At 43.2% G+C, this 24,479-nt stretch overlaps 1 protein-coding gene across 4 annotated transcripts in view; it reads left to right on the top strand.

Moving 5' to 3' along the window:
* The first annotated feature begins 2,790 nt into the window (after positions 1-2,790).
* Positions 2,791-24,479, top strand: part of scn4ba (sodium channel, voltage-gated, type IV, beta a) — a 38,451-nt gene continuing 16,762 nt past the window's right edge. The window contains exons 1-2 of one of the 4 annotated variants that reach the window (XM_081369707.1): positions 2,791-3,431; positions 19,700-20,519. In XM_081369707.1, the coding sequence (XP_081225833.1) occupies positions 19,721-20,320 (600 nt within the window). In that variant the 5' untranslated portion in view covers positions 2,791-3,431; positions 19,700-19,720 and the 3' untranslated portion in view covers positions 20,321-20,519. Of the gene's footprint in view, positions 3,432-19,397; positions 20,520-24,479 lie in introns of those variants that run through there. The other 3 variants (XM_081369706.1, XM_081369704.1, XM_081369705.1) reach the window with 3 other exon arrangements.

Genomic DNA, 24,479 nt, shown 5'->3' with positions numbered 1-24,479 from the left:
GGGTCTTTAATGTCCAATCTCTCTCTCTCTTTCACTCTCTCTCTCTCATTCTTTCTGGTTCTATACTGTAGATTGCAATATGGGAATTGCTCTCTCTCTCTCTCTCTGAATCTCCACCCTCACACTAGCACACACACATATGCTGTGATATGGACTCCCAAGGTCGCATTGTCCTATAAGTATGTGTTCGTGTGTGTGTGTGTCCGACCACAGGGGGTTGATATTGAGTGCTCTCCTATAAATCACAACGGCCCACACAGGATGATATTCTTTCAGTCAGATATCTGAGTGTGTGTTTAAACATCTCTGTTTAGATCAGATGTGAAACAGCTGCTGTCTCTTTTTTTGGTATCACATCTGCATCGAGCAACAACGTTGTTCTTCCGCAAATGTTCCCGATTAACCAACCCCATATGCACACTCAGAATAGGTAATAAGTAATATGCAGTAAGTAAAATGTGCAGCGGCAGGCGAGACATACCTGGATGACCTACCGTCATTCTATATTAGATATCCAAAATGGCAAAAACATCAAAAAAGACCTGCATATTGTAAGGGTGAAAGAAGGGGAAAACTCCAAATGTGAGACGTGACTGTCTTTCCATTTTTGCCATTTTGGATTACTGTGGCCGGGATAATATCCTGTTTGTTGCTGTGTTTTTGGTGACTTTTCATTTAATTCCAGATAATATATAAAAGCAAGAGGTATTTATTTTAAAGCAGAAACACACTTTAAAAAACTATTTGTTTTTTAGGTTTAAAAAACAAAAAGTATATATATACTGGTCAAAATAAAGTCCAAATTTGAGCACCTCGTAGCGTCTTGAAGCTCTAACATTTGCAGACCACTGCTTGATATGATGAACTAATGGAATAAAATAAATACAATTTCAGTCATTACTGATATGTTGTTTCCCTTTTAGACCACAAGTCCAAACCACATATGCCTTGAACGACCAAAGCAATTGACTAGTCAAGTGTCAGTCCATAAAACTCTGACCACAAGGCCCCCAGTCCACTTCTTCATGTATTAAGCTTTCCATTTTAACAGCTGCACTGCTGGCTCATCTGGCGTTCAATCCAATTGTTACAATTCTGGGGGGATGAGACCCAGATAATCAAATAATCTATGGGATAGTGCATTTCAGATTGCTTAGACTCAGAGCCAGACCTTTTATCGGAATAAACTTTTCTCCACTTTGCAAATGATGTTGTGGACAAGAACCAACAATTCAGATTGGAAGATATGTGGATGACATGTAAAGCAACGATCAACGATACAATAATGGCTAATAAAACAAGAAATAAACACCAGAGATCAAAAAATCTGTCTGCACTAATTTAATAAGTACTTAAAATTTCACTCAATACACAATATACAGTTTTGCTCATGGATCTAATTAGTGCCTCATGCATCTATCTCTCAAAGATTTTATGGCACCAACCTTACAAACTTTAAAGTATGTTTAAAACACGATGTGCACCCTGGAGAATTTGCATAGCATTCAGCCAATCAGAGCTAGTGATTTTAGCCAGCTTCTGACATGTGTGTGTGCAATATGCATGAGAGGGTCAATGAAAATACTGCGGTCTGTGGGTGTGTTGTATAAAGCTGAGGCTGCAGAATGCTTAGCTCGACATTTTCTCAAGCTATAAATATCTAGTATGTAGCTTGTGATATGCTTTAAAAAGGATCTTGCTAATCATAAGTTCATCATAATTTTTCAGCTAAAATAAACAATAGCCATTGACCTAAGCAAATAAAGTGTTATTTTACAAGTTGTTTTATAACGTTATTTTATTTATGAATGTTATTTAATGAATGCAATCTAAATTATTATTATGGGGACCAGGATATAAATGTCATAGAGGGAAGATCTGCACAAACAGCCAATCAAGTGTTTACAAGCCTAAAATAGCCACTATGGAAAACAAAACTGTTTAGATGCATTACAACAGAGATTAAAACGGCATCATAAATTATGCACACATAATATATTTAATATCCTGAATGAGCGCAGCTGGGATACTACAGGACTCTCAAGTGTCCATTACTTCATATTTCGAATTTCAGTCAAGCTAGGCAGTGTTCGATTTAGCTTCTCTTCCTGGAACTTTAATCATTGATCCAGTCATGCATTGTAGGGTGGTTTGTGGTGGGTTTTACTTCAGACCTGGCAAAGCTCCAAAGAGAGAAACAGACTGAAAGAGGTAGACATCCATAGGAGGGAGGAAAAATCACAAAGGGAATCTTTGTAATTCCTTAATTGTTTTTACTAGATGTCAATGAGATTAAATGGAGACCTTTGTTCGCTCCTGCTTCTCTTTACTAGATAGGCTTAGAGTACAACTTGAATACAACTTGAAACTGGGATATATCAAATTATATATAACAGATAAATAAAAGGAAATTCATTGCAGGGACATTTTTGACCCCTATGTTTTAAATATCTGGACAATTTGTGTCACTTTTTGTGGCATTTTTGCCCTGAAACGTGATTCATTTCTGACCTTGCTCCTGAGATTTGAAAGAGCAACCTCTGAGCAATAAATTATTATTGTGGGCAAAGCAACAAGCTCAGACAGTAAAGTAAGGGAGATGAAATTTGGAAGGCGGCAGTAAATGAATAATAATAGCGTACGCAGATATAAAAACAGAAAGAAAACAGTCCTATGTGCTCACAGGCACTGGCTATAACGGGACACACTGAAGGTTTTATGATTTTCACAGATGTGATTAGTCTAAAAGACAACCCCCCCACAACACACACGCATCCCCTCCTCATACACTCTCCCGCCCTGCCTTATTTCTCTCTCTCTCTCCCTCTCGCTCATCCCGTACCTCTGCAGTGGCTTATTCTTTCCTGCGCCGGCTACAGACACACACCACCCCCCCTTCACCCCTCCTTCAATATGCTCCTCTTCAGGGGTAAGACCAACAGTCTCTTCCGACAGAAAGTGGAGCTCTGCGCTGCAGCTGCTGCTGAATGAATGCAGCGTTTCCTGCGTCTACAACCACGCTGAGTGAGAGAGAGAGAGTGTGTGTGTGTCAGCGAGACACTGCCGCAACTGAGAGCCACTGATCTGAAGATCAGAACAACGGATCAGGTCCTGCCTTCGTATTTCTCGCTCTCTAGTTCTTTCTCTCTCCCTCACCGGGACATACTGCAAAGGGAGATTTAGGACAGGAAGGTACTCCGCAAGCCTTCCCCAGCTGAAAGTCTAACTGAATTGATTTTGGGTCTCCCTCAGATCTAAAGTATCCTGAACCAAGACACACAGCGGAAGACTCGACCAGGGACAGACAGACAGACAGACACACGAGGGCAGACGGTCTGACATGGAGTTGCAACGAGGTAGATCCTTCCTGCACAGATGTGCGGGGTCCGGCGATGTGGTCCACGCAGGTCTGGTCGTCACACTTCTGATTGGTAAGTCTCTTGTAGTCTTTCCCTGCTATCCCACACTTGTACCCCTCTCTAGCCGTTTACTCTTAAGCCCACCTTCCTACGCTTTCCAAATGGGGCGGCTGCCAAAATGCTGCAGTTTTTGCATGGCTTGCCCAACTCAAGACTTTTTAAACAAGCCGGGTTACTTGTTGCTGTTTGTGGAGCTTGATTTCCTAAAAGATCTCGGGTTTCAATGTCTCGAGGGGCTACAGTCTGGGAGGACTAGGTTCTCTCTCATACCTCTGGTCAAAGAGAGGGATAGAGGGAGAGACAAATCATGTAAAAGCATGTCGGTATGTGGTACATATCAAGAGGGCATAATCAAGTTGGCATCAAACCTCTTAAATCAGTCGATATGGAATGTGATCATCAGTTCCATCTGTGCAATTTGGTCTATCGAAGTTCATTCTTAAACGTCTTTACCTCCAGCGGAGTAAATACATCTCATTAAGTTACTAAAATAAATAATCAGGTGACTTTGCTATTTCTTTTCAATCGCCCTTTCAGCTATGTCTGTTGTTCTCTGGGCCGTGACCTGTAAAGTTTGGGGGGGGATACGCCCTCCCCAGTCGATGTGGGTTTTTTAATGACTGATTCTTGAACTTTTACATTTGGTACCCCAAATCTTGATTACATTCTTACCGAAAGAAATTCTTCATATTTTCTTTTTTCTGCAATGACTTTTTTTTTTTTGTGTGTGTGGGATGTGGCTTCCTGCTTGGAGTGTCTATGATGTATTACACTGTGCAAGTCTTGAATCACACTGCACAAAAATATGCTGAGCCCACTGAATTTCGCCGCTGAATTACATTAATTATGTTTGAGCAGGTGGGCCTGATTCTTCCAAGAAAGCCCCCCTCTCCTTTCCATTTACTGCTTGTGAAGGTGAACCAGAGGCCGTTAAACTAGGTCATTTTCACTCTCTTCTTCATAGTATGAACTCGGATGGTTAATATGATCCTCTGCAGAGTTCCCGGTGGACTCGGGGAGGTATGATGAATATGTTCATGGCACATCCGTCAGGTTATGAGAAGGTGCACCACTTAGGGGCGAATCACCATTTTGACAAACGACACAGTTTTACTGATGGTTTGATTACACATTATTCTGTTGGTGTGCCTGTAATTGATAGAATGTGATGTTAATTGCAATATGAACAACACTCATTCATGTATTATCAGAGTTCATCAGATTCCATGCCTGTAGGGGAAAAAAATGGAATGTGAAGGAGATAAGGTCAACTATTATTAACTACTACAAACATCTACACCATAGTATTTAACACTAAATACTTTTTTTGATACTCCATCAGGCCTCCACCAAGAGGCTTTACTTGCTTATCAGGGGAAACGCGCCAAGACTTTTAGGTGACACAGGAATATTCTGAGGCCTGGAAGAAATGGTGAAAATGCTTCTTAAATCAGTTCTGGTCTTAAACATTGTCCAATACAGTTTATTGGAACACCAAATGGACATGCTCCTGCACTTACTAATATTACTAATTAAATGAAAAGAACACACAGTTTCTCCTGTGCAGGAATGGATAAGACTTGGGCTCTATAAATAGTCTAAGAGCACATGTGTGTAATATCATGGCATGCGGAGCGTGTGAAGAACATTATCTCCTCTACCGTCACTAGTCCATCACAAATGTGATTAGGAGCTCACATGCAAATCCCTGAACAGAATCATCAGTATCATTGAAAATTAGCAACATTATTAAATGACTGTAGGACCCACCAGATTTCAGGGAGAATATATTTATTTATTTGCGGTTCCCTTACGAATTTTTTTTTTTTTTTTTATGTGTTATTAGTATTCTTCTTTTAAACTAAAAATAAGAATGTATACTTTCATTCTATTTTTTGTACTTCTCAGAAATGTACTTAAAATTGCACTTAAGTATACTTGACATACTGACAGAAGTATATTTGGCCTACTTGTACTCAATCTTTTGATCGACGTATACTTAAAAGTATAATTAATATTCTAAGTATGCTTGGCTCGTAGTTGTGTTTACTCTTTTGATTGAGTATCCTATTAAATGTTATTAAGTGTTTTTTTTTCTTACCTCTGTACAGATAAAACGTTGATGGGATAATTCCGTGGCTACGCGGAAGCGATAAATAATTCTTTATTATACATTTTTAAGGCCAGACAAGTAGTTTGTTAAGGGTTAGTTTGTAAAGAAGGACTACACACCTGCGCACATATAGTATTACGCGCATACCTATAGACTAAACACGTGATGCGCATGTGCACTCCATTGGCGGTTTTGCGGGTTTGTGTTTTTGAGGTTTGCGCAGAGATAATCTTTTTTCCAAAAAATGTCAAGGCTTGCACCTTGGAATCTATTTCAGGGTTTGCATTCTTGAGCGTGACGCTCAGTGACGCACTGTTTTGTGTGGATGAGCGGGCCGGAGTGCGTTGAGTGTTTTCTGTTCGAACGGTGTCGTGTTAGCAGCCCCTAAGTTAATAACTAATGATCTTTGCAACGGAAGTGAATCAATCAATCAAAACTAACTTTAGCTGGACAATAACTTAATTCTAGAGCTGCTGTAAAGCCAAAACAAATCTCATACTGTAATTTCCTATTATCACTGTAAAGCTGCTTTGAAACAAACTATATAAATGAAGGTGACTTGACTTTACTTGACTTATAAACTTACACTGTTTGAAAATATAGATTTATAATGAAAACAGATATGTTAGCTAAGTATCTGATTTTTTTGTGTAGAGTCCAGTACATATGAATTAACTTCAAATCTACTTGACTCTTTCCCCTCTTTTCCTCCTTCGAAATACTTTTCGGACGTAGTCTTTGACAAAAATGCGATTTTCTCAGCTTTCTGTTTAAAATGTTGCTTTTTTAAAATAAAATTTACCCACATTCAAGTGCTGATAAAAAATGATGCATGAAGCTACAATAAAATGTTTTTAAAATGGAAAGCGTTAAAGTACAGTTAAAGGTTTATTTCAAGTTTAAAAAATGGATATCTAAATAGGAACATAGTAGTACATTTAAAGTGCAAAAATAATATATAGGCTAAATAGTAAACTATAATTATGATGTTATGTTCACTTTAAGAAAACAGACAAGTTGCAGTATAAACTAGTAGTTCCAGAAAAAAACAGCTCAGTTCCAGAAAAAACAAATTTGTGAGACAATTGGTAAACAATGGCTGAGTGTCTCACAAATGGTGCACAACATCAAGTAATTTCAACATCCAATCAAAATAATTACTTTTGAATGGCCGTTATTGTTTTGATGATGATGTAGCATCTACTGGCAGGAGCTAAAAGCCAAAGGTAACCATCTAAATCTTGCCATCCTTGCAATGCTAAATATGCTGTGTAAATGGTTTGTCTTTCAATGTCTTTCAAAACAATCAAACATCCTATTTGTTGAGGCTGCATTGAGAATGACCCAGGCCTGAAAGGGTCTTTGGTTTACAGTAAGAGCTGTCGGCTCTAAAGTTTGTGCATGATATGCTGATGTCATAGGATGTTCTGTGCAAGACATGGAGTTCTGTTACAGAGAGCAGTCATTGTTATCCAGCACTCTCCTCAATTTCTTTCACTCAACTCCTCTCTTTTTTCTCCATCTACTCTATGTGTCCTATTAAGTAGCAATATGAACCTCATTCCAGTACAGATTAGTGTTTGTGGTTAGGGCTGGGCGATAAAACGATAACGATATGTATCGCGATAGACACGTAATCAATATCAATAAAAAATGCGTTCGATAAAACGTTCGATAATTTATTTATTTTTTTCGTCGGAAAAAAAACAGCAAAGCAAGTTTGATTGCATGAACAAAGGCACTCACTCTCTAGTAACTAGATAAAACAGGAAAAGTCAGCTCTCCTGCCTTCAAGTCTGACCGTAGTCAGACCAATGTCGTCTGCAGATTATGCAAGGCCGTCGTCAGTTTCTCTGTTATTCGCGTTCTGATGCGCTGTTCTAGCGTGTGCGTTTCTCAGCGCGTACATGTGAAGCTCACATGCACTAAAAGCCTGTCTACCAGCGCCTGGATACTGGACTAAGTTATCTTTCGAGTCTTATTGTGCTAATACTGTTATATACACACAAGGTTTACATAAACTAGTCGGATATGTCTAAAGTGAAAGCAAACTTGAGAAAATTGAGAGAAAATCTGCATGTCAAATGCGTGTATAATAGACGCGTCGCGCGCAGTTCTTAAAGAGACAGTAGCAATAGTAAACACGCTGCCGCTTGTCCTTAAAGGGATAGTTCACCCAAAAATAAAAATTATCTCATTATTTACGCACTCTAATGTTGTTCCAAACCTGTATTCATTTCCTTCTAATATTTTCTAATATTAATTTTTTGAAGAATGTGGGTATCCAAACAGTAGCTGGTCCCCATTGACTTTCATAGGAGAAAAATATACTATGGAAGTCACTCTGGTACATCAACTGTTGGTCATTCTTCCAAATAACTTTTATTTTCAACAGAAGAAAGAAACTTATTCGAGTTTAAAACAACGTGAGAGAGTAAATTATGAAAATTAGAATTTTTAGGAGAACTATCCCTTTAGTGTTAATAAAACAACAAAATGTAAAGAGAAAATCACTCACTGCTCTTGACTGATAACTTTATTAATAGCTTTAATAAGTATCAATGTATAATTTATACAGTGAAGTCTGTTTTGTTTTATTTTCATATTTGTTCATCATATTTAATTACTTTCTGCAATGCTACTGTTAAACACACCTACTGTAGCTGAAAACATAAAGCACTGTTTATTTAATTTGTATATTAAGTTGTGTATGTGTAATGTGTAGCTTTGATCTTGATATTTAATAACAAAGAAAATAATGAGAACATTTTTTTATCCGCCCCTGTCTGCCATTCTTTTTTATTTTATATTTTGTTACCTAAGGCTTTGTTTTTAAAATATGGACATTAGTTTGGCTGTAATGCTCAGTCACAAAATAGTAAAACCAACATAAAAAAGAATTGTGATAAAATCGTGAATCGTGATATTATATTTTTGCCATATCGCCCACCCCTTTATAAAGCATTTCTTACGTATTCTTTAATTTTGCACCTTAATGTTAAGAGATAATTGTTAAGTGTTCATTGTGATTTTAGACTTTTGAGTTTTCCATGGTCGTGTTGACATTTCTGCCTTTATAACTGATGGGATTATAATCAGAGGTAGGTTAAGTTTAAAATAAAAAAATCTTTAAATGTAATATATTTGTCTCCTGGACTGATCCTTATTTTAAATATGTTATAAAAAAATTCAATAATTATCGATATCGACCGATATGAAACACTTATATCGTGATACAGTTTTCAGCCATATCGCCCAGCCCTATTTGTGGTGTATATTACGGGTATTGATTATCTCCCATATATATATATAACGGAAATGTACACTTAACTGTGGACTTTCAAAAAGCAAAAGTATAAATGGACATGAAGTCACATAAACAAACAGACATGTACATGCAATTGTGTGTATATTGTATATGAAAAAGGAAAACAAAAACAATTCTTACTTGGTGATTAAAATATTTATTGGGTAAAAAGGGAAAATAAATGAATCTTAATAAATGATTTATTATAAATATTGCACAAAAATATCCAGTGATATTTCCAGAAAGGATTCTGGTGTACCTTGTCTCTCATTTCTACTCAGTTGTTTCATATGGTCCAAAATGTTTCATTCGTAATATAGTTGATTTGTATTTATTTCATTTCTGTTTTTTAGGATCTCTACAACTTCATTACCTTCATATAATAAATTATTGTGTGGCATCTTATAACTGATTTTAAAACATTTGATTATCTTTTTAGCATCTCATTGACCAAATAAATTAACAGCACACATATGTGCTGTACTGTAAACAAATATTCATTTTAAATGAACTTTATAGAATCACAATTGCTCAAATCCACAACTATACATTATTCGCTATTATCTTGCAATGAGGAACTTTAACTTATAGTCAAGGGAATGGCTTGTCAGGGATAGAGATAATGAGATATGATAGTTGACTGAAAATTGATGGCCTGAATACGGGAAAGAAAAAGATGCTTATGAAGGTCAGAGTAATGTGAGAAAGGGGGATTGTTTGCTTTAATTAGTTTTGTTCTCTAGAGTGATAGTCAGTAGAAAGGTGGGTGTAGATTTAAAGGGAAGTTATTATGTGAATCAGATCCATGACAGAATAATATAATTTATTTTAGAAACTTTAGGGTTTTGTTTTAAACTGGCTAATTTGGTTGTATTGTTTTTGTTTTATTTCATCTTAACTGTAGAATTTAAACAATTTTGGCCTTTAAATAGCCTTTTGGGTAATTTTTATCAACCATTTATTTATTTAATTTACTAAAGGAAAAAAATAGCTTATTCTCAAATCACACTATGATAATATAGTCAAGACCAATGTAATTGTTGTATTATTTATGGTTGCATACTGCTCCAAGACTTGGGTTGAAGGTCCAAATGCAGCTTTATTGGGACATTCCACAGGGTCAAACACACGGTCAAACAATCCAAATTAGGGATTGTGTTTGGATCCCTAGCAGGCAGAGCAGGTGACCAGGGTGGAGCAGGTAGAGCAGGTGACCAGGGTGGAGCAGGCAGACTAGGTGACCATGGTGGAACAGGCAGAGCAGGTGACCAGGGTGGAACAGGCAGAGCAGGTGACCAGGGTGGAACAGGCAGAGCAGGTGACCAGGGTGGAACAGGCAGAGCAGATGACCAGGGTGGAGCAGGCAGAGCAGGTGACCAGGGCGGAGCAGGCAGAGCAGGTGACCAGGGTGGAGCAGGCAGAGTAGGTGACCAGGGTGGAACAGGCAGAGCAGGTGACCAGGGTGGAGCAGGCAGAGCAGGTGACCAGGGTGGAGCAGGCAGAGCAGGTGACCAGGGTGGAACAGGCAGAGCAGGTGACCAGGGTGGTGCAGGCAGAGCAGGTGACCAGGGTGGAGCAGGCAGAGTAGGTGACCAGGGTGGAACAGGTGACCAGGGTGGAACAGGCAGAGCAGGTGACCAGGGTGGAAGAGCCAGAGCAGGTGACCAGGGTGGAGCAGGCAGAGCAGGTGACCAGAGTGGAGCAGGCAGAGTAGGTGACCAGGGTGGAACAGGTGACCAGGGTGGAACAGGCAGAGCAGGTGATCAGGGTGGAGCAGGCAGAGCAGGTGACCAGGGTGGAGCAGGCAGAGTAGGTGACCAGGGTGGAGCATGCAGAGTAGGTGACCTGGGGCCGGTTTCACAAAGCTATTTTTGACCGGTCTGTAGTGTTAGACAAGTCTAAAATTTGCTCATAGACTAGTCTAATGCAAGTTAGACTGTTTCACAAAAATTAAGACTGACTTAATTTAGACCAAAAAAATTAGACACCTTACCCTCAGGCTAACTTAGGTCTAAAGGCGGTCGCACACCAAACGAGAAGCGCAGCGCCGCATCGCGTCTAGGACAACTCGAGGTATCGCACACCAGACGCACATTTTCTCAGTTCATGGCCAGCGATATTGTTATGTTTAAGGAGATTATGGAATTAAGATAATGTCTGTACTATGTTATGATTGTACTGTACAATTAAATACAATCGTTGCAAACTAAAGTCTGCAGTCTGAACACTTTACCTCAGAGCGTCCGTTAACTGAATGAATTGAGAATATCACCTGAAAATCCGATAACATCAGCAGTTTTCATCCAGGCAACTGATTTCTGTAAATGAATGTAAAACTAAATGTATATTGCAGGACAGGGTGAAGTCAGTATATACATTAATGACGATTTGAGACAAATATGAGACAAAAATGTAAATGCCGCTCTGTGGCGCGGCAGGATTTTGAACAAGGTCCTGAGCCGTTGCTGGGCGCCGCGGACAGATGCCGAATGGCGCCGCCAGTTTGCACTGCGTTGAGATTTTATGCAACAGGAACTTTTCTGAATGCTGTTGGTGACACATTGGGTCTCAGCAAAGCTTCTGTGTCACAGGTGGTATACAGGGTATCTTGTACCATGTTTTTGTATCTTTTCTGTACGTCTTTAACTCTCCGCTCAACGATCGGATTAACGCTGTTAACTGTCGTAGCAATCTTTTTCCAAATTAAACATTTCTTCTTGTTACTACATTCTCCGCTAAATTTCCCAAGTAAAATGTCCTTGTAACTGTTATACTCCTCCAACAAACACATATTTTCTGCTGGGGTAAACTGCACTGAGCAGTTGTATGCGCTAACTCAATCCGCCATGTTTTTTGTTTTGAAAAGTGTCTTATTTTACCCAGAATGCATTGCATTGTAGTCCTACTTAAGATAGTCAGAGTCTTAAGTGCTTTGTGCAATGGTCTGATTTTGATGTCTATCTGAAGTCTGACTTTCTACTATATCTAAGCCATAGTCAAAGTCTATCTTTGTGAAACCGGCCCCGGGGTGGAACAGACAGAGTAGGTGACCAGGGTGGAGCATGCAGAGCAGGTGACCAGGGTGGAACAGGCAGAGTAGGTAACCAGGGTGGAACAGGCAGAGTAGGTGACCAGGGTGGAACAGGCTGAGCAGGTGGCCATGGCGACTGAAGATCCCCACAGCAGATCAGAAGACCACCACAGCAGACTAGACAGGGTTGATGAGCTCCACGGCAGAGCTGGCGGGGCTAAAACCACCAAAACACAGCTGATGACCACTATGGTGGAGCAGGCAGAGCTGGTTACCATCATGGCGGAGCTGAAGACCACCAGGGCGTAGCTAAGGACCACCATGGTGGAACAGGCAGGGCTGAAGACCACCAAGGCATAGCTGAAGACCACCAGGGCAGATCAGGAAGAACTGGAACAAAGAGCACAGCAAGGTTAGGGTTGGCCTTTAGGGCTGTGTCAAAAAAGGCAGGATATAACAAATTGAGTCTTCAATCACAGTCTCCTTGACAGATACTCTGGAACTTAGTATTACCTTTCTTGCCGAGACGATACAGTTCATAGGCGACCTCTGTGGTCATGACAGGACAGACTGAGAGTTCATAGACGACATCCGTGGTCGTGTCAGGGCAGACTGAGAGTTTGGGGACAACCTCCGTGGTCGTGTCAGGGCAAGCTAAGAGTTCGAGGACAACCTCCATGGTCGTGTTAGGGCAGACTGAGTGTCCGGGAATGACCTCCGTAGTTGTGTCAGGGCAGACTGAGTGTTCTGGGTATTCAGGAGTGGATGCCACCGCCTCAAGACAAGCTAGAGAGCAGTGTACAGCCCAAACACACAGATGCTATCACAGGCAGAGCAAACAACGGGGGTATAAACTCTTGAAATGCTGGACTTTCAAGGGATGGGACCACCAGGATGCCATCCGCTCGCACAGACATCAACGGTTGGTCCACCAAACTGGAGGTTGGTCCACTGAACTGGAAGTCTCAAAGCACTAGGGACCACTTCAGTAGCTTGAGTTGCAGCATCCATGACGGCTGGAGACTCTGGCATGGCAGCCATGACGGCTGGAGACTCTGTTGTAGTGGGTACAGCATGAATGTCAATTTCATCCTCCACAACACCCACAGAAAAATCAGAGCCACTCGGCTGCAATACAAGATCTATATAATGTTCCAGAGTCCAGTGAGGATTATGCAATGGCATAAGCAAACTGAGCAGCTCAGATAGCCGAAGATGAAGATGATGAAGACCTCTAATGATAAATGTATAATTTCTTATTGAAATTTCTGACTTATTTCAAACTTTGCCATTTGGCAAATCTGAGCACAGTTTGAGCCAATGAGACACTAAAACTTTAGGGGAGACACGTGAGATTACTGAGGTCTTCTTCACAGAAAAACAATCTGGGAGGTTGAAACTGAATAAGATTCTACAATATGTCCATAAAGACATCTCATTTGTCATTTTTCTTTCCTGTGGGAATCTGACTAACTGACTACCCATCCATAAGAAACACTAAACAACCTGGATCATCTGCTTGCAGGTAATCCATCAATAAAAACAGAAACCACTTGACAAAGTGACTTGTGGAAAAATGATCAGAATGATGCCTTCCCCATCTCAGCGCAATGCCGTAATCTGTACATTAAGTGAGAAAGCATTACTGTAAACCAGAGCCCCTCCCGCTTATCCTGTAGACTACACTCAGAGTCTCTCATAGGGAATTAGGGCCAATGGAAGGAGATGGGGTGAATGGGGGTACAGAGAGAAGATGGAGGGATGGAAAATGAGTGTGGAAGAAAGACCAGCAGCAATGGTGATATTGTCTGCTGCAGTATAAAATTAATTTAGTCATTTAAGAGAAGACGAATGCAAGAATGCAAAACTGCATAAAAACCTGTCACGTGAATATAATTATACAGTAATTATTAATGTACATTTACACACAATTTTGGCAACACTTATCAAAAAGGTTTCATTAGTTTCATCAGTTACCCAGACAGCAACCTAGTGTCGGCCCAGATCTGGCCCACATTTGGGCTGTGTGGAATCCACGTGTACCAAATGTGGGCCGGATCTGGGCCGACACTATGTTGATGTCTGGCTAACTACTTTAGTTAACGTGAACTAAGAATGAACAATACTTCTAAAAGTATTTATTAATCTTAGTTCATTTTAATTTCAAAATGTACTAATACATCATTCAAATCATATTAACATTATATTAAATATATTAATTTTTTTTTTTTTTTTACTGTGAAGAAAACCATGAAGTGAAAGAGAAATGGCTGGATATGAAGAAAGGGATAAAATGGCAGTGTTAAGAGTGAGTAAGGAGGAAATCTAAAGAGGTAAAGAGAAAGAGGATGTAATGGCTTTGAGGAATGTGGAGCACTTTTAGCTGGATGTGGATGGACGAAACCACCTATCAGAATTTCAGACAGTTTAAAGACCTGGGATAAAAGGCAAAAATAAAAGACAAATCAGAGTGTCCCCCACATGCTGACCTTACCCGGAGGTAAAAGTGAACTCATCCTGAAACAGTTCACTCAGCAAAAAAAAAAAAAAAGGTCTGAGTTGAGAAGATGAATTATTCACTGATGTTCAGCTTTGCAACTACGGTATTAGGAGGGACCATTATTCAGGTGGCAGGTATTACTGTATTAAAACTACACTTAAATTAATTTAAATCCATTTCAGTTCCATTTAATTTTTTGTTTGACATTTTAGGAGGAACTCTGAGTTGAATTGTGAAATATACAAAACCTCACTAAGATAATTAAATCATAAGTTGGCAGCTGAAGTATAATGCATGTTACTATCAAGCGTATAAACAGCATCTCCTTTTGGCCGCATGATTACTTGTTAGTCAGTGCTTTGTCATTGTCTACATATCAAACAAACATTCACTCAAAAGACACTGTTTTCTGTAATACCTTAGTCTATTTGGAAGAGAAGCATGTGTGAGTTTGTATCGTTCTTGTCTGGCACAGCAGTACATGTTGGTCTCAATGGGACATCTGTTCCACCGTCAGAGAGCATCAAGGTCTTTCTCCGCCGTCTGTTGCCACCCAACTCACCCTGTCAGAAGGCAAAAAGTGTAAACAGTGAATATAATCCAAAATAATCCCTTCACATTCCCATCAGTCCTATTTACTATTTTATACATGGTGAATGGCACATAGTGCAATATATAGGGGATAGTGAATTATTCAGACAATGTAAATATGCTTTCAATCGGGTGAATGAAGTCTGGTTTCACGTTAGTATCACCACAGAAAACGTATCGGACCCATTTGAATTCTGCAAAGAATGCTATATTTTAAAGCGAGATTAGGAGGAAACTGCAGCTTTACTGAGCTCAACGGCCCAGGCCGAGTTGTGAAACAAACTAAACGCTATTGGCTATTATATAAAGGGGAGGAGCTGTTCAATATGCCCCGCCTTGTTTTCGTCAACACATTGACTAATGCTGCGTGTTTCAATGCACTTCAGTGGGCCTTGTATGTAATATAGAAATGTATTTTTATATTTACAAGTACATATGAGCATATATATTCATGAAGATATATTAAACTCCCTGCAATTCGTACCTTGATAGCACGCAAATATTTCTGCACGTTTTCGCTCGTGTGATTGTCAGAATCAGCTTTTTTGCTACAGCCGCCTTGTGAGTGTATAACGCGCCACGCCATTATTCACAGCTAAGAAAGAAAAATAGGCAAACTAGACGAGCGTTTGTTCAGAACTTGATTTTAGTGTTGTCATAGGTACCAACTTCGGTACCAAATTGGTACTGAGCGCAGGAACTGAAGACTAAAATGTTATTATTTAATGTTATCATTCTTTATTTGTATTCATAATAATTTGTAACCATTGTATTCTGTGAATCATAGTGTTCTTGGATATATGTGCAAGAGTGGGAGACAGGGAGTGGGTGTGCTGGAAGAGTCAGAGACATGGATGTGTATGCAGTGTAAGAACTTAGTTTCCACGGAAGCATTTGTTGACTTAAGGATTGGGTCTTGTTCCTCTGAGCGTATAAAACTCAACCTCTTTGGCCAGAGTAAGAGAGAATCCGGATCCGTCTATCAGCGGATATATTAGGAATCCACTGATAGATGCCTGGTAGAATATAAAAAAAAATTGTACTGCGCATGTGTCGAACTCGCCATCCACGCTCATGTGCGGTTGAATATCGATATATATTGAGCTGCCATTTGATTCTGCCGATTCATGCATTCAGAATTTATTGTCAATGCATTGGAAAAAAAAACAGTTGGCGCACTAAATGACTAAAGAAGGATAACTATAAAGATAATGATACCATACTAAACAAATAAACATATTTTATTTCAGGTAGTTTCCATGGCAAACTTTCTCATTTTCATTTAGTTTAACTTGCCTCCGGTTTCAGACAAGGCTAGTCCCAGACTGAAATGCTTAAGACTGAATTGACTTAAAACTGCATGTTTTAACTGAAAGCAACTTGCACTGACATATCTTAAAATATGCCACTGCCATTATTTCTCAAGATGCCCCCAGTTATGTGTTTTTATAAGGCACTGTTATAAAAGCTACTTAAATTACATAATTGAATTAAGGCCTAATCCTGGCTTAATCTAAGCCATGTCTGTGAAACCAGGCCTTGATGTACTAAAATAACTAAAACTGAAAAGAAATTTGAAAAATATATGGACATTAGACATAAATACTGTATGTGAAACTGACAAAAATGTACAACAAAATTACTAAAACTTTAACTAAAATTAAATTAAATTAATAATAAATTAAATTTAAAATAGTAATAAAAACTATAATAGTATCTGAATTATACTAAAACAACACTGCTATGCACACACACAAAAGATGAGATCATAAACGTACTTTAAGGATGCAGAACTATTCATAAACTTTGAAAACAAGCTTTAAGTTAATGCACCACAGATCCAGAGTCCAGGCACAACAGTGACCATGAACTTTCTCTTTCTGCTTTGGTGTTGATAATGCCATCATGGCACACAGAATGGCATGTCACCTACACTAAACAGATCAGAGTGAATATACAGGGTGCCTCAATTCACTCTATAAATAACATATAGCAGCACCCCAAGGACAGCTAAGGCACAAATGTCGACAGACAAAGGCAATAAATAACATGGGCCACCGAACATTTACTGTTCAACAAATCAGAGAGATAGAGAGGGAGGGAGGTGGGCTTCAGGTATTCCTAAAATGAGATTGGGTTTTAATTAAATTCCACAGCGACTGAATGAAAACATTGTAGGTTTTAATAATTAAGTTGAGGAATTTATCCAAACACAACGGCAGTGAAAATGATGAAATGGAATGGAGGCTGTAGGGATGAAGGTTAGCGTTTAATTAAACCAGTTTGTAGATTAGACACACCAAGTCACATGATGGACACACACAAGTAATCTGCTGATTTAGTCATCATTTCTTTCCCAGAGGTTCAACATTGGTATTCTTCGTAAGTCTGCTAAATGAATAAAAGTAAATATGCAGAGCCAGAATGGCACATTTTGGCAGACTTCCCCTTAATTAGCATTGCGTCTTGTGGTGTTTGGAATAATATCTATTCTGTTTCCTCACTATGACTGAGTGGGCAGAGTTTTGTTGAGGTGTAAATGTAAGCGGTTGCAAGCGGATCCACACTGCTGAAGGTGTGCTATCCACAGCAGTGAGAAGTCTTGTTCAGCACTTGTTCTACAATTGCTTTGGTTGGATTAATTATCAAAATCGCTGGGCTGTTAAGTCATTCACTGTTGTGATGAAAAGCAATAAAACGATTTGCCGGATTGCAGAGGAACAGACATGTTCTTGCTTTCCACTTTTTCAGGATAGAATGTTTGCAATCACTTCCTTTCCATATGTGCTAAAGTAGACTATTGTTTCTCATTTTTAATGTTTTCTGCACTAATAATATAATAGCAGGCCGAATCATTTATTTGGTGTGAAATATGTGCCTTAAAAACATGCTAACATCATTTTTAAAACATTTTGGGCCCTATTTTAACGATCTAAGCGCATGGTCTAAAGGGCACTGCGCAAGTTCAAAAAGGGTTGTCCCTATTCTCTTAAAGGTGCTGTAAGCGATCCCGGGAGACGTTACTTCTTTTTGACATTCGAATTGTTGTCAAACAAAACGGAGGCTAGCTAGACCCTCCCTCCTCCTCATCCCGTCTCCTCCCTCCTCCCCTCCCTTCCGATATAAAGGAAAGTCCAAATAGTCACTACAAACAAAGTTTAGTTTTACTGATACTTCATTCAATGAGTAATGTCGCCAAGTTAGATAAATGCTTTTATATATTGCAGAACAGAATGCAGAAAAAGAGAAACATTATCTTAAAATCGTCTCGCCACCTGAGGTTATAAATAGCTCCCATACAAGGATGCAATAATAGCATGATAACGTTCGCGTTTCCCAGTGAGCATAAACAACGGTGGCGGCGTAAACAAATTTAGTTAAAGTTGTCAATAGCCTATAAATGAACATTCAAATTCATAACAAACAGTGGATGAAAACAATCATTCACACAAATTGTCGCCCTACTGTGAATTTGCTTGATCATTTACAATAGAGATTGATCGCTGCTAGAAACATACATGTTGTATTCACCAAAGTTAACGCTGACTGCATAGATCTAGCTAATTACATCCTTGTGATGGTTTAGCGAACATGAACGTCAGTTTAGAAAGAAAAATGGATTTACCTGTTCTGCAAAAACAGAGCAACTGAATGTCGGATTGGAAGCCCTTCTGCCGGCGGAGTTCTCGCCACCTTTTAAAGGTTTTTCCGATGTAAATTCGGGACTTCGTGCGTTCCTTATCCTTGTCCCCCTTCTTTGCAATTTGTTCATCGGAACGTCGTCTCTTTGGTCGTGTGTCGGCCATAATTCAAACTTCCCTTAAGCGCTGTTCTGCGAATCACAGGTGAAATCTAGTCGTTTAATAGGAATCTATGCAATCGGGAATTCCATATTATTATAAATAATAATCAAAACTTACGTTTCCAAAACATTTAGAACATATTTTTGTTAGCTCAGAACATTAGCAATGTGCTAAAACATGCTAGAAGCATGCTAGAAACATCATGTTCGTAACATGTTAAAACATTTTAGCAATGAAACATGCCAAAACATGCTAGAAACAAGTTAGCACAATGCTAAAACATGGTAGAAATGTGCTGAAACATGCTAACAATTTTTTTTATTGGTCTTTCTATCATCATCTTACCTTCTTTCTGTCACGGTTACCGTTGGTTTCTGCACTACATTACCCAAGATTCCCTCTAGCACACCTGCACTCACTCTCAGGATCATTAATCACCCGCACCTGTTCCCAATCATTAACCTCATCAGTCAACGCATAAAACATTCCCTGTGATTTCAGTCTGGGTCAAGCCTCCAACAGGAACAGACCATAATCCGTTGTCTCCGTTTCCTCTGACAAATCCAGACTTCAAGCTGTAATGTATACTTACCTGAAACACTCACCTTTATGTCATTGTTGTGCTGTCTTCAGAAATCCTGTCTGAGTCCATGCTGCCTGAGATCCTGTGTTCCTTTGAGTTTCCAGTGTTTCAACTGAGCTTGTTTGATTGCCGATCTGCATCTGAAAGAGAAGAGACAAAGATTACTGAACTGAGATTGCTTGACGTCAACTTATCCAAAGTGAAAGTGCTTACCTGCTTTTCACCCCACATCGAGTTTCCTTCACGACTTCTGCACTTAAATTGAGTGAATACTCACCTCGCACTCTGATCATCTGTAAATAAAGCTGTGTTTGATTCACTTACCTCTGTCTCCTGGTCTGTATCCTGACAGAAGGCTTGACCATATACCGTTATGGATCCTACACAGCCCGCAGACCGTGCTTCCGTGAACCCCATGAAATACACTATGTTCAACCAGAAGGATAAGCAGGCTTTTGTGGGAACCCGCCAAGCTGTGTTCAGGGGGATCCGTGGAGGTCACAGAGGAGGATGTGGGCGATATGGGGCCGGACACTTTCTCCAGAGCCAACATCTACGTGTCCAACCAGATCTTCACATCCAGTCCTATCCTCATCTCATCAGTTCAATCAAACTTATCTCCAGGGATGATGACTTCTCTGATCTCCCTCCTCTCATCAGCCAAGCCGAACCAGAGCCTGTTATCTGCCCAGCTAAATCTGAGCACATCGTCTGCCTAGCGGAGCCTGCACTTCCCGCCAGTCCAGCCGAGCCTGCACTTCCCGCCAGTCCAGCCGAGCCTGCACTTCCCGCCAGTCCAGCCGAGCCTGCACTTCCCGCCAGTCCAGCCGAGCCTGCACTTCACGCCAGTCCAGCCGAGCCTGCACTTCACGCCAGTCCAGCCGAGCCTGCACTTCACGCCAGTCCAGCCGAGCCTGCACTTCACGCCAGTCCAGCCGAGCCTGCGACAGAGCGTCATGCCCGCCGAGACTGAGAGCGTCATGCCCGCCGAGACTGAGAGCGTCATGCCCGCCGAGACTGAGAGCGTCATGCCCGCCGAGACTGAGAGCGTCATGCCCGCCGAGACTGAGAGCGTCATGCCCGCCGAGACTGAGAGCGTCATGCCCGCCGAGACTGAGAGCGTCATGCCCGCCGAGACTGAGAGCGTCATGCCCGCCGAGACTGAGAGCGTCATGCCCGCCGAGACTGAGAGCGTCATGCCCGCCGAGACTGAGAGCGTCATGCCCGCCGAGACTGAGAGCGTCATGCCCGCCGAGACTGAGAGCGTCATGCCCGCCGAGACTGAGAGCGTCATGCCCGCCGAGACTGAGAGCGTCATGCCCGCCGAGACTGAGAGCGTCATGCCCGCCGAGACTGAGAGCGTCATGCCCGCCGAGACTGAGAGCGTCATGCCCGCCGAGACTGAGAGCGTCATGCCCGCCGAGACTGAGAGCGTCATGCCCGCCGAGACTGAGAGCGTCATGCCCGCCGAGACTGAGAGCGTCATGCCCGCCGAGACTGAGAGCGTCATGCCCGCCGAGACTGAGAGCGTCATGCCCGCCGAGACTGAGAGCGTCATGCCCGCCGAGACTGAGAGCGTCATGCCCGCCGAGACTGAGAGCGTCATGCCCGCCGAGACTGAGAGCGTCATGCCCGCCGAGACTGAGAGCGTCATGCCCGCCGAGACTGAGAGCGTCATGCCCCCAGAGCCAGTTGTCGGCCCAGATGAGCCGAGTCCAGTTCCGAGTCCAGTTCCGAGTCCAGTTCCGAGTCCAGTTCCGAGTCCAGTTCCGAGTCCAGTTCCGAGTCCAGTTCCGAGTCCAGTTCCGAGTCCAGTTCCGAGTCCAGTTCCGAGTCCAGTTCCGAGTCCAGTTCCGAGTCCAGTTCCGAGTCCAGTTCCGAGTCCAGTTCCGAGTCCAGTTCCGAGTCCAGTTCCGAGTCCAGTTCCGAGTCCAGTTCCGAGTCCAGTTCCGAGTGCCCCCAGAGCCAGTTGTCGGCCCAGATGAGCCGAGTCCAGTTCCGAGTCCAGTTCCGAGTCCAGTTCCGAGTCCAGTTCCGAGTCCAGTTCCGAGTCCAGTTCCGAGTCCAGTTCCGAGTCCAGTTCCGAGTCCAGTTCCGAGTCCAGTTCCGAGTCCAGTTCCGAGTCCAGTTCCGAGTCCAGTTCCGAGTCCAGTTCCGAGTGCCCCCAGAGCCAGTTGTCGGCCCAGATGAGCCGAGTCCAGTTCCGAGTCCAGTTCCGAGTCCAGTTCCGAGTCCAGTTCCGAGTCCAGTTCCGAGTCCAGTTCCGAGTCCAGTTCCGAGTCCAGTTCCGAGTCCAGTTCCGAGTCCAGTTCCGAGTCCAGTTCCGAGTCCAGTTCCGAGTCCAGTTCCGAGTCCAGTTCCGAGTGCCCCCAGAGCCAGTTGTCGGCCCAGATGAGCCGAGTCCAGTTCCGAGTCCAGTTCCGAGTCCAGTTCCGAGTCCAGTTCCGAGTCCAGTTCCGAGTCCAGTTCCGAGTCCAGTTCCGAGTCCAGTTCCGAGTCCAGTTCCGAGTCCAGTTCCGAGTCCAGTTCCGAGTCCAGTTCCGAGTCCAGTTCCGAGTCCAGTTCCGAGTCCAGTTCCGAGTCCAGTTCCGAGTCCAGTTCCGAGTGCCCCCAGAGCCAGTTGTCGGCCCAGATGAGCCGAGTCCAGTTCCGAGTCCAGTTCCGAGTCCAGTTCCGAGTCCAGTTCCGAGTCCAGTTCCGAGTCCAGTTCCGAGTCCAGTTCCGAGTCCAGTTCCGAGTCCAGTTCCGAGTCCAGTTCCGAGTCCAGTTCCGAGTCCAGTTCCGAGTCCAGTTCCGAGTCCAGTTCCGAGTCCAGTTCCGAGTCCAGTTCCGAGTCCAGTTCCGAGTCCAGTTCCGAGTCCAGTTCCGAGTCCAGTTCCGAGTCCAGTTCCGAGTCCAGTTCCGAGTCCAGTTCCGAGTCCAGTTCCGAGTCCAGTTCCGAGTCCAGTTCCGAGTCCAGTTCCGAGTCCAGTTCCGAGTCCAGTTCCGAGTCCAGTTCCGAGTCCAGTTCCGAGTCCAGTTCCGAGTCCAGTTCCGAGTGCCCCCAGAGCCAGTTGTCGGCCCAGATGAGCCGAGTCCAGTTCCGAGTCCAGTTCCGAGTCCAGTTCCGAGTCCAGTTCCGAGTCCAGTTCCGAGTCCAGTTCCGAGTCCAGTTCCGAGTCCAGTTCCGAGTCCAGTTCCGAGTCCAGTTCCGAGTCCAGTTCCGAGCAAGAGCCAGAGCCAGTCCTCGAGCAAGAGCCAGAGCCAGTCCTCGAGCAAGAGCCAGAGCCAGTCCTCGAGCAAGAGCCAGAGCCAGTCCTCGAGCAAGAGCCAGAGCCAGTCCTCGAGCAAGAGCCAGAGCCAGTCCTCGAGCAAGAGCCAGAGCCAGTCCTCGAGCAAGAGCCAGAGCCAGTCCTCGAGCAAGAGCCAGAGCCAGTCCTCGAGCAAGAGCCAGAGCCAGTCCTCGAGCAAGAGCCAGAGCCAGTCCTCGAGCAAGAGCCAGAGCCAGTCCTCGAGCAAGAGCCAGAGCCAGTCCTCGAGCAAGAGCCAGAGCCAGTCCTCGAGCAAGAGCCAGAGCCAGTCCTCGAGCAAGAGCCAGAGCCAGTCCTCGAGCAAGAGCCAGAGCCAGTCCTCGAGCAAGAGCCAGAGCCAGTCCTCGAGCAAGAGCCAGAGCCAGTCCTCGAGCAAGAGCCAGAGCCAGTCCTCGAGCAAGAGCCAGAGCCAGTCCTCGAGCAAGAGCCAGAGCCAGTCGTCGGCCCAGATGAGCCGAGTCCAGTTCCGAGTCCAGTTCCGGAGCAAGAGCCAGTCTTCAAGCAAGAGCCAGAGCCAGAGCCAGCCTACGAGCAAGAGCCAGTGCCAGTCTTCCCAAAAGCTCTTTCTTCGCCGCTGGTCTCACCCAGCTTAAAGCCCTCTTCGCCGCTGATCCTGCACAGCCCCGAGCTGCCTTCGTCGCTGGTCCTATCCAGCCTAGAGCTGCTTTCTCCCCCTGCCTCATCTAGCCATGTATCAAAACCTGACAAGTTCTCCATTAAAATTTTGGGGGGGCGCAGTATACCTGCTAGGGGGACCGCGGAGGTCTTTACGACAAGGTTCCCAGTGTCACCATGGCAACCTGAAAAAATATCTCCACCATGGCCACCTGAAGAAATATCTCCACCATGGCCACCTGAAGAAATATCTCCACCATGGCCACCCGAAGGGTCCTCACCACCATGGCCACCCGAAGGGTCCTCACCACCATGGCCACCCGAAGGGTCCTCACCACCATGGCCACCCGAAGGGTCCTCACCACCATGGCCACCCGAAGGGTCCTCACCGCCATGGCCACCCGAAGGGTCACCTCTGCCCTGTACTCCCGAGGGTCCGACAGCTCCGCCCTGGACACCCGAGGGTCCGACAGCTCCGCCCTGGCCACGCCCACAGCCTGCTCCGCCCTGGTCCCCTGACCAGCCTGCTCCGCCTGGACCGTCCTGGAATCTAGGATGCCCACCCTCCCACCCCTTTGGATGTTATACGGCGCGAGGACGCGCCTTCGGAGAGGGGGGGGTACTGTCACGGTTACCGTTGGTTTCTGCACTACATTACCCAAGATTCCCTCTAGCACACCTGCACTCACTCTCAGGATCATTAATCACCCGCACCTGTTCCCAATCATTAACCTCATCAGTCAACGCATAAAACATTCCCTGTGATTTCAGTCTGGGTCAAGCCTCCAACAGGAACAGACCATAATCCGTTGTCTCCGTTTCCTCTGACACATCCAGACTTCAAGCTGTAATGTATACTTACCTGAAACACTCACCTTTATGTCATTGTTGTGCTGTCTTCAGAAATCCTGTCTGAGTCCATGCTGCCTGAGATCCTGTGTTCCTTTGAGTTTCCAGTGTTTCAACTGAGCTTGTTTGATTGCCGATCTGCATCTGAAAGAGAAGAGACAAAGATTACTGAACTGAGATTGCTTGACGTCAACTTATCCAAAGTGAAAGTGCTTACCTGCTTTTCACCCCACATCGAGTTTCCTTCACGACTTCTGCACTTAAATTGAGTGAATACTCACCTCGCACTCTGATCATCTGTAAATAAAGCTGTGTTTGATTCACTTACCTCTGTCTCCTGGTCTGTATCCTGACACTTTCTGTCTGTCTGACAGTAAA

Source organism: Scardinius erythrophthalmus (assembly GCF_964197995.2).
Source record: "Scardinius erythrophthalmus genome assembly, chromosome: 7".
Classification (NCBI taxonomy): Eukaryota; Metazoa; Chordata; class Actinopteri; order Cypriniformes; family Leuciscidae; genus Scardinius; species Scardinius erythrophthalmus.
The sequence above is the reverse complement of the archived record's forward strand: the minus strand, read 5'-3'. Positions and strand labels throughout refer to the sequence as shown.